General features: G+C 34.5%; 1 protein-coding gene across 4 annotated transcripts; it reads right to left on the reverse strand.

Annotated features, from left to right (window-relative positions):
• Positions 1-1,084: 1,084 nt before the first annotated feature.
• Positions 1,085-7,868, reverse strand: LOC100803302 (auxin response factor 19). Of its 4 annotated transcripts, none has more exons than XM_006580431.4 (14): positions 7,518-7,868; positions 7,323-7,438; positions 7,135-7,233; positions 6,998-7,054; positions 6,638-6,793; positions 6,475-6,559; positions 6,277-6,367; positions 5,936-6,100; positions 5,660-5,782; positions 5,310-5,385; positions 5,007-5,145; positions 2,638-4,421; positions 2,295-2,485; positions 1,085-1,834 (listed from the first exon to the last, which is right to left on the reverse strand). In XM_006580431.4, the coding sequence occupies exons 1-14, from the start codon at positions 7,570-7,572 to the stop codon at positions 1,699-1,701; spliced, it is 3,273 nt and encodes a 1,090-aa protein (XP_006580494.1). In that variant the 5' UTR covers positions 7,573-7,868; the 3' UTR covers positions 1,085-1,698. The 4 variants fall into 4 exon arrangements, with proteins under 4 accessions (XP_006580494.1, XP_003524425.1, XP_040871605.1 ...); XM_003524377.5 differs by having other exon boundaries at positions 2,611-4,421; positions 7,518-7,866; XM_041015671.1 differs by having other exon boundaries at positions 2,611-4,421; positions 6,998-7,233; positions 7,323-7,443; positions 7,518-7,867.
• Between the last annotated feature and the right edge of the window lie 2,809 nt (positions 7,869-10,677).

Genomic DNA, 10,677 nt, shown 5'->3' on the forward strand with positions numbered 1-10,677 from the left:
TATAATATATATAATAAATTTTATAACAATTAATTTTAATCTATCTATTTTTTAAAATATATTTTTTTTTATTGAACCTATGAATTTTATTTAAAACTTATATATGTAAAAGAAATATATTATTAAATCAAAATTTATTATGTAAATTTATATGTATTAAATATATATTAAAAATTTTAATGTTATATTTAACCACGTTAAATATTTTTTAAGATAATTAAACTTACGGATTCACAATTCATATGGACTATACTTAAAGAAAATGTTAGAATTATTAAAAAGTATGTTGAATGTTGAAGAAAAATGATTGGTGAAAAAAAAATTTCATGTTTCTCTGCCTTCAAGTTTGCTTGTCTACTAGGCCCAAACCATAATAATGAGGAGAAAATAAATTACTACAAGAGTAATTTTATCTTATCATTCTCACCATTCATTTTTTATTTATTTAATAGTTAAGATTAATTATTTATTATAATTTTTGAAGAAAATAAATTATGAAGATGAGAAAGAGTTACTCTTTGGAGATGAAATTATTATTAACATAATCCTTGTCAAAATCGTTCATTTTTTATATATTCAATTTTAATAATTTTATTTTATATATATATATAGTCTACATACTTTTATAAAAAAAATTAAAACATTAAATAGATTTAATTAATTATACAATATACTTTTAAAATATAAATAAATGTTAAATATAAGATTATGTAACTATAAATATCATATTTATCTAAAACTTGATATACTTCAATGAAATAATGTTCAAAAATCCAGCATTCCGATAATTTTATATGTATAACGAATTGATAAACAAAATGATAAAAATTATTCTTAGAATAACTTGACAACCAATTCACCATCTTTATAATAATATAATAATTTAACTTTTATTGTTCTCTTTGATTTTCATTCGCCCTTTATTTGGCACAACGATGGCATTCCTAATCAAGAATTAGAATGAGAATCCATCACATGAAGAATAGTCAATTGATGAAGAACATGATTTGATCGGGTACATTTATGATTTATAAAAAAAAAAAAATGCAAGTCAGCCGAGGTCCCCAGTTAATTTGATGGACTATTTTTGCAGCAAAACAATGCATTCTGTATTTGATGCTTCAATATATAGTTGGCCATACAATACATATCTAGCTGCCTAGTGTTTTACAAAAAACCAAAAAGCCACCTTTCAATTCAGATGTCAATAACTCCTTTTAAAGACCGCACAAGAAACCTACTTTTATACACTGAACTATGCCGTGATATTTCAGCCTTTCTTTCTACAGTACGCTGCATTTAATACATATTTCAAACGCTGCCAAGAGAACTTCTGCTCAACTTTTCAACGTCATCACATGCATATGGCTTAACACATCTTTGTTGGGATGTGCCATGTGCGTGTGGTCCAAGTATCTCATTCATCACCAGGTTAACAACCTTAAATGTAAGTCGTAGATTGAGGGCAGCAAATTTTTCCACCTTTTTCTTCTTTTGGCTCTTCAAATTCGCCTGTACATGGCAGAGACAAATTTCTCCTAATAAGTTATAACCGCAAATATTACCCAGCCTGCTGCAGCAGGACAAAATCATCTGCCGACCGACCCCACAACCTTTTGGACAACACTGATGAATATGTCCTAAAAACGATGTAAGTTACTAACATGGAAGAATAATTAGCAGATTCCTGGATGCCATTTAAGCATTCCCACCATCAGAGCTGCTGCCTGCTGGATATGGAAGGCCACCATTGCCAAAATCTCCATCCAAGCTCATTTGTTGAACTTCTTGAGGAGAAAGTATTTTAATGCAGCGGACACAGTTAACAAACTCCCTGAAATATCCATAACAAGCAATTAAGATATCAAATTATAATAATAACAATAATAGGGTTTATGGAAGTGATCTAATTTCAACATTGGATACAACTACATACTCCAAGTTCAGGAATCACGCCTTGTACATGAAGCACATTATCCAATTATTTTGGTGCTTGATATTTTACATCATACAAATGTTCCAAACAATTTGTTTTTAATTCTAATTTTCATGATCTTGATGTTCATAAAATACAAGAAATAGGGAAGTGGGAAAATTTAACGGTAAGTATGCTAGTAAGACATGATTTATTATAGTATTAGTTGATCCATGCAATCAACCCCATAGGAAAAGGTTTCTGTTGTGGTTGCTTGTAGGCTAGTAATGAGAAAAAATGACTTTTGAATTTAGAAAAAGTGAGGATTAATCATGTGCGCAAAAGCAAATCTAACCAGAAAAGAAATAATAGGACTTACTCCCAAGGGTCATCTCCCACAAGTAAAACATCATTCTCGTGATCTACATATACAAGTTTCCAACCAATCCTTTGTAGATCCTCCAGCTGTCCCTCAATACCAAACCTAAGAGCCAGATCCTGTTTAAGGTCCTCGTAACCTGAATATCGTGTTATGTCTATGGACCTTCCCACAGCTCCACGTTTATATACCTATAGGAACAAAAGACTAACTTAGAACAACGTAACGGCTATAAACAAGCATACTAATCAAGAAACATACATCCACCATTGAGACATGTTTACTATTAAAACTACAACAATAATAATATTAAAACCTTGGTGTATGTTCTAATCCGTTGAACCTGTTGTTGTTGTGGTGGAGGTGGTGGTGGCAGATCCCATGGACCCCTATTCAAGAAGCTACTACCATCTATTGTAGAATCAATTGAATTGAAGCTCATATCAGGGACTTCAAATGTCTGTGAAACCATTGAAGATGAAATTTCTGGCGGAACACCTTTGTTATTTTCTAAGTCTCTAAGCAAGCCTCCGGAGGCAAATTTATTAGACAACTCCTTCCCCAGCCCCACTGTGCCTTTGGTTAAAAGAGAATCTAGATTCGATGGCATTCCCATTTGGCCATTAACGTTATTGCCAATCAGAACATTGTTCCTAGCATCAGCCTGAACTTCAACATTTTGACTATTGTCTCTACAATAAACCAACTGTGGATTGTAAGAAAATGGGTTGGTATTCTGATGCATATGAGTATCACTCCGAAAATGGTAAAGTGATGTTGTAGAAGATGATGAATCCAAATAGTCTGTCTGAACAACACCATTCAAGTATGTCTGAGGGGCAACATTCCCTTGATTCTGATTTTTTGAAATATTTAAAGAAGCCTTTACTTCATACTTCGGCTGGACAATGTTTGCATTAGATGACATGGTTTCTAGGGTACTTGCACCCGAGATCGTGACAGCAGACTGAGCCATGTCATCCCCTATTGTTGTGCTCCTATGGATCTGGGAACTTACCACCGGAGGAAGTACACTGGCACGGTTATTTGTGGAAGGTGAAGTGGAACAAGATGGAACATCATCAGTAATTACCGATTGCCCCACGCCAGTCAGTATACTTCCACCAGAAGCAGAAAGTGGATTGGTTGTAACTGTAGGGGGAAGTCCAACATGGCCAGACATTTCAGACAGCAAGGCAGGTTGCTGAGATAGATGAGAGTAATGAAAATTTTTCTGGCTACTTGGCATTGTTATCTGATGGGTGATAGAATTAGCCTCAGGGAGTGAGTTTTGAAGCGTAGGAAGATTTTCCAGTACTTGACCAGGAATTGGGGAACTAGAGTTGTTTGCAACGTCTAAAAGCTGCCTCTGCTGGTCTTGGATTTGAATTAGAGCAGGCTGCTGCAATGCAGACTGCTGTGCCAAGAGTGTCTGTTGTTGCTGTTGAAGCTTCTGTAACAACTGAAACCGAACCTGATTGTCAGACATTTGTAATTGTTGATTAAAATGATCGGGCATAGGGGATTGAAACACAATTTGCCGTTCATTCAAACCCAATGTAGTTTGTTGATGCTTCTGAGCTCGGTTCTGAGACAAGCTTCTAAGCAGTTGTTGCTTTTGAATGGACGATTGTTGCTGTTGATGAATATTGTTAGTTTGGACAACTCTCTGGGGATTCAGAAGTTGGGTGTGAGCTTGATCGTGTGGTAAAGTTTGATTTGTCAAGTTCCTTGGTTGTTGAGTGATATCACCCAACTGCTGCAGCGGCTGTGTGACTGCTCCCAATGCACTGGATGGGCATGGTGGCTTCTGAATGTGATCGAGTTGCTGGGAAGTCTGAAGTATATTCTGAGCATCGACAGATACATTGTTTGATTGAGAGATTTGTGAGGTAGAAAACCCCAGCGGATTTGCAATATCTGCACCAGGAAGATTTTGCAGAACCAATCCAGACATGGAAGGCCCACAATTTGGCTGCAATGAGCTAGCAAGAGCAGGATTTTGCTGTATGTTCATCCATTGAACTAAGCTCAAGCCAGGGAGAGCTTGGGGACCCTTTACGCACATATCATCACCAAGCCAGGGAACTGTACTCTTGAAAAGGTTGTTGAAATCAGGCTCATCATCTGCAAAAGGTTTGAAAAATAACTTACAAAATACATCATCCTAAATAAATTTCCCATGTTCATACTGAATTCAAGTTTGTCTTCATTGAGAAATTTGATACATTCTTGCTAATGATTTAATCACCATAGGGGCACTGGTTAAAGAACATCAATATATTCTACTAAATGCTTCAATCTACTTAAAAAGCAAGTACTGCATGTTTTTGTGTTATCAACAAGTGTTCTCATTTTCGTTAAATATTTTCTACTTTTGTTTCCTTAACCAAAGCCCTAATTTCTTACCAATTGCCTTAAGGACATTGATTAAAGAACATTTAATATACTTTATTAAATGCTTCAAATAACTTTAAAATGCAAGTACTGAAAGATTTGTGTTATCAATATAATAAATTTGTTATTTTCATTAAATATTTTCTACTTTTATTTCCTTAACTCTCATTAGCGTGCTCCAGTTTTATAAACAAGAAATTTTGGTGGAAACAAGTAAGAAGGTCAAGAATGAAAGGATCTAACAAAGGTTTCTAGTGAAAAATCCAACATACTTAGTTTTTGCTCCTAAAAGTTATGCACCAAAAATTTATTCACCTGGCATTCCCAGTAGTCTAGGTATCTTGGATCTGAAGAAAGGAGGCGGGCAGATGAAATATGGAGTAGTCACAGGTTCAATTTCCCAGACTGAGACCCTACTTTGCCTTTCCTCAGCAGTTGATTCATCCCAACCAACCTGAACATATATGTGTCACTTACATATGACTGCTTATGATGCTAAAAACTGGAGGGGGGAGGGGGATTTTAAAAAAAGTACCAGCAATCAAAGGTTCATCTACTTATGGATGGTATATTTTACCTCTTTGAATTGCTAAAAGATAAAGATGTGACAAATTGTACCTGCAAATTACGCCATAGTGAATTTTTCCATCTCACAGAATCCAGATCACTGACACCTATGATTGTACCCATATATCTGCAATATAATTGAATGTAATATTGTTTTATAAAAATTATTTCCAAGATAACATCCATTCCCAGACAATCATCTCAGTGATACTATATGAAATGTCAATTCTTAAGTAAACTGAATGAAGAAATCAAGTGTCGTTTAAGACAGAAACTTGCAAGATAAACTATTTCCATTTCCTACTATAACATTCAACCACCCAGTTCTCATCATCAAGGCATTATTTTCAACTTAGCATCTAAAGTTCACAAATATGCTGCATGGTCTCAAAATGACACACCTTCTTGTTCCTGAGTCTTCAGTTTCAAACATCATTCGGAAGCGCATACCAGGTGATATATGGTGGCTATACACTGCCTTGGAGTACTTGGCTAAAGGAATAACAAATTCTGAGGGACTAGCCCTGCATGCAAAGGAATGATTAAGTTAAAAAAATTGGAAATGGGGATACTGGTTCATGCCATTGCAGTCTGATTTGACATACAGGAAAGAAAACTGATAGTCAAAGAAATGACGCATTAGTACTTTTATAATGGAGTAAATCAAAGATATTGACCTAGGATTATAGAACACGGTGAAGGGACTATTGTTTGCAACAGCTTGAGCAGCTGCAGCAAGAACTCCAATGTGCATACTATCACTTGATAGTACCGAAGATGATAAATTGGAGGGTTGCCTATTAGCTCGTCTTATACCCAAAAGAAGCTGCTGCTTTTCATCTCTGCCCAGAAACATTCAAATCAGGAAATCTAGCAAAACTATAAGTTGTTAGCTTAAAAAAGCTGAGCCTAAATGGTAAAGTTTGATTGAATTGCATTAACATATGGTAGAGAAGTTTGTAAACCACAAACTCCAACACCAAAAGTATAAAAAGGTAAGCATTATAACCCTTCTTACCTTACAAACAAAACAGAGTCACCAGCTAAAAGCCTTTTTCCACCGATAAATAGACTCCATCCAGTCGTAAGCAAGTGTCGTTTTGGTTGTCCTAGTAGGCAAAACATTTTCAGGAGTAGGCTTGAAAAATGTTACGGCCAGGATGAGTATGTGATAGTACAGCAGTTTCCATTTACAAATGGATGTATGTAAACATACCACGATATATATGGCGGAATCTCCAAACATTATCATGCAAATCCCGGGCTACAAGTTCTTGGGCAGGAGGTTGCACAGAGTAATCCTGTATACGGAAAAAAATAGAGAATCAAATCAAACTCCAAAGTCACGCTTGAGGAACAGAAATAGGAAAGTAGCCTACAAGAGGAGGGAAAATCTTCTCTGCAGCACGGCGGGGTACAGAGAAACCTCCATGGGTACTCGTATCACTTGCCGTCAGTTGTTTACAGAAAAACTCAGGTTGTGGCTTACTCGACCTGAGAAAGATATCCGATCTTAACAACGCATCCGTGTCAAACTGCACACATAACATTAACAAATAAGAATTTTTCTAATATCTATCTTCGTAAACAGGACCATGTTTTCTTTTTTTGGTGAACCAAGGAAATCCCGCAACTAGAAGGCAAGGACTAATTCGTCCAGGTAAAAGGGGTAAACTCTATCAATACCACGTTATAATTCAATGTCCGGCATGTAATACAGTTTTAAATAGTTTACTTACAGAAGGAACCGGCTGAAGTGTCATCTGAGCATATACTTCATCCGTGTCTGGATCTGCCTGGGAATACAAACACGAAAAATGCACAAAATTAGAAAAGGAAAGTAAGAAACACTTCTGAAGCAGAGATTTCAGCATACATGCAGCGTGACATTGTGAAGAAGACAGGGTATCTTGGAGGGGAGATTGGTATAGTTCGGGACTTGAGCATCCACGTCTTTCTTCAAAGACGCTGCTACCTGAAGCAAGTCAAAACGAACGGATTTAGAAAAACGGTGACAAGTTGCAAATAGGTGAAGAATAACTAAACGCTGGAACGACAACTGACCTGTTCGCTGTGGCCTTGAGGGAAGTAAACGACGTGAGTTCCAGGCGAAGGCAGGTTGAGAAGCGGCCCCGCACAAGCTTGCCATAGCTCAGCGTTTATGGTTTTCTTCTCTCCTCCTAAACTAAGCCATAATTCACTTTAAGAAGAAGAAAACAAAGTTGTAAACGGAGAGAGAGAGAGAGAGAGAGAGGTAACCTTCGCCGGCGTTGGGTGCGACGGCGGCGGCACCGTCTGGTGGTTGCGCCTTCATTGCTTCGGTGGGCGTGGAGGTTGTTTTAGGTTAGCGGCGATGCATCTCTCTTGTAGTGATTTAGCGAAAAGTGAAAAGCAAAGGAAATGAAGGTAGGGAAAGGGAATCGGAATGGAATGGATAGTGAAGTCAAATCAAGGAATGGCGAAGCGAAGATAGTCTCGGAGTCAAAGGTGCCAGACAGACACTCTCTTATTTGTTAGAGGAAGACGGTTGACCACTGTGTCTTTGTTATTTTTTCTGGTTCCAGGAGTATCCTTGTCGTTAATTATTAATATTCCCCACAATTCATCGTCAATATCTCCCAACTAACCCTCCTTTTCAATTTCAACCATGGGGATGAGGTCCAATTTATGGTAACGTGGAGTTTACGAAAAAGGATCCTCTTCGTCAATTTTAATAAATCAAATCCAAAATAAATTTATCAAAATCTTTCATTTATTTAATACTACTTCTGTACCGTTTTCTATAGATAAATACTCCTTTTTTTTATGTCCAAATATTCTCGGCTGGCTCAGAGTTAAAGACTTGTTATTTCTAAAGAAATTTATTTATGATATCTTTCAATGCATGTTCTTCGTATGTACGGAATTGGAAATTAAACCTTTGCTTATTTTATTTTTATGGATTTTTTTCTACCTAAACCTTTCCCCTCTACCATTTCCTTCTCTTAAATTTTACCTAAAACACAAAAATTAATTTGATCATGTATTATCAACATCTTTTTTCTATCAATCATATTGTAATTGAAAGGAAAAAAAAAATCTAGTCCCGACATGCATATCTAAATTTTGTTTCGAATTGCTTGGAATGTTAGTACTATGCCCTTTTCGTTTGGCAGCCAAGGAAATTCACCCAGCATTTTTCTCTTTCTTCAAACACTTGGATTTTGATTTCCTTGGAGCAAGCACATTGGACTCTTGTGTATTCAAGAAGAACCATAACACACATGTGATTGTCAATTGTCAAATGCATGTTAGTATTTTACCGTGCATCAGTAGCACGAGAACCTTGACCCCCATGGCTCGAATCCACAACCACAACTCATCAGAACTCAAGGTGCTTAAATTATACTAGTATGATCTCGACAACTTGAACAAAGTGGTTCACCATGATTTTGTCTGGGTATATTAACAGGTTATCAAAGTTAATTTTATCATTTTGTAGTGCTTCAATTTCCAATTAAACGTTTAAAAGTGTATGTAACTTGCTTTAAGAAATTTTGGGGTCAGAAATTCAAGATTTGTTGGTGCAAGAAATTGTTACCAATTAAATGCGCGCGAGATGATCACCATCAAACACATATCATGCAGTGTGTCTTTATTACCTTCACCTGATTATCATTATTGTTAAATATAACTTTATTTAATTTTTCCATTAGTGTAGTGCAAGTGTGTATTAATCAAACAAAATAGTTAGGGTTTGTCGTTATAGGTCTTCTACGAGATTGAAGATCTTCATAAACAAAATTAAAGTGAATTAGAGTTTGGTGTGATAATACGTAAGGGTAAGTTGAGTGGACATAATGGTGCATGTTTTCATGATTTCATCAGCGTGTTTTTTGGACTTGCAAAACCCCAGCCGTTGACAAAGGCTTACTATAATATCATATTCTTTGCATTTTCCTATCCCTTCTTCCTTTTATACTTGATTGCGGTTGAAATATCTTAATTATAATGAAGAAGTCTTAGGTGCCATGTATAGTCCTCATAACCATGATGGGGGTTAAGATGAAATAATGGACGATAAAAGCAAGAACGAACGATGGAAAATCAATCCGTGAAATGGTATATATAATATTCAACTTTCATAACAGATTTAACAAAATCAAACAATAATTAACCATGGAACAATATACAAATTAGCTTTTTTTTTTTGGCACTAAATTAGCATCGCCTGCGCTGAACAGAATTGTGAGTTACAAATCACAACCGTGTTATATATTTTGTACGAAAGAATATATAATATGAAAAATAACGACCAGCTCATCAATCGTTGATTATTTATGCACGGCAAGGACAAAGTAGAAAATTTTTTTAATTTCGATAAAACTTCTTCAACTGGATTTGTGCAATTTCTGGAACTAATTTTTCGTAGGATTTATCTTTCCTGTATTTGTTATGTCCTACGCCAATAAATTATGTAAATATGTATTATGTATGCTAGTAAAGCTTGCGTATTCAAATGGTCCACCCTATAGGATATGCTACCCATTATTCATCTCCCTTTGTATAGTTGAACAAGCAATGCATTCATCTGAATCACAAGTAGAAGTGGAAACAGATAGATTATTTTCTTCTAAAAAAAAGATAGATTATTTTAGGTTTTATAAGATCTAAATTTAATTTATTTCTCAAATATATTGCTTAAATCCTCTTATTTGTTCAAAATATTCTAATTTTTAATTTTTAAAAGACTAAAAATATGTTTTTGATCTAGTGAAATTGACATATAATTGATGTAAAAAAAATAGCAGATGTAGGTGCATATATGTAAACCTTACTCTGCCAAAAAAATTATAATTTATAATTTTATGAGAAAAAAAATTATAGGATAAAATTCGAACTTTGTCAAATTTATAATAATGAATAATATATTTTAGTCTTTTTCAAAGCATGCTTGACATTTTTTAAAGTATTGATCTATGTTATGTTTAGTCGTAGGGGTTTTTTTTTCTTTAAAATCATTTTAAAGTTAAAATTCAAAATATAAGAGCTTTGAAAATAAAGAATAAGTTGTTTGGTAATTTTATTTTTAGATTTTAAAGTTCCTTTCTAGCTAAAAAAACTATTTGATAAAAAAATTAATTTTTTTTATCTTTATTTAAAACATTTGTCTCTCTCAATGAAGGAATATATTTATACAATTAAAATTAAAGTATTATGTAAAAATAATTAAATCAACATAAATTTATTTTAATGATAACACAAATACATAATTGTATAAAAAATATAATAAATTTAAAAGTTTAATTTTAAAATATGAATCATATAAATCTCTATGGTTGACTTTGCTAAGGTTTCTCCTAAATTGCTTACTTTTTGTTTTGTTTCATTATATATATATTTGCTTTTGTAGGGAAAAAATGGTGTTCAAAAAACACAC

The sequence above is a fragment of the Glycine max genome, chromosome 5 (genome assembly GCF_000004515.6).
Source record: "Glycine max cultivar Williams 82 chromosome 5, Glycine_max_v4.0, whole genome shotgun sequence".
In the NCBI taxonomy this organism is placed as follows: Eukaryota; Viridiplantae; Streptophyta; class Magnoliopsida; order Fabales; family Fabaceae; genus Glycine; species Glycine max.

Coding starts and splice junctions, on each gene's coding strand:
- LOC100803302 (XM_003524377.5), bottom strand. CDS start 7,572: ATGAAGGCGCAACCACCAGACGGTGCCGCCGCCGTCGCACCCAACGCC. Junction 7,439..7,517: donor CGCACCCAACGCCGGCGAAG/GTTACCTCTCTC, acceptor GGCTTAGTTTAG/GAGGAGAGAAGAAAACCATA. Junction 1,835..2,294: donor GTGGGAGATGACCCTTGGGA/GTAAGTCCTATT, acceptor TGGATATTTCAG/GGAGTTTGTTAACTGTGTCC.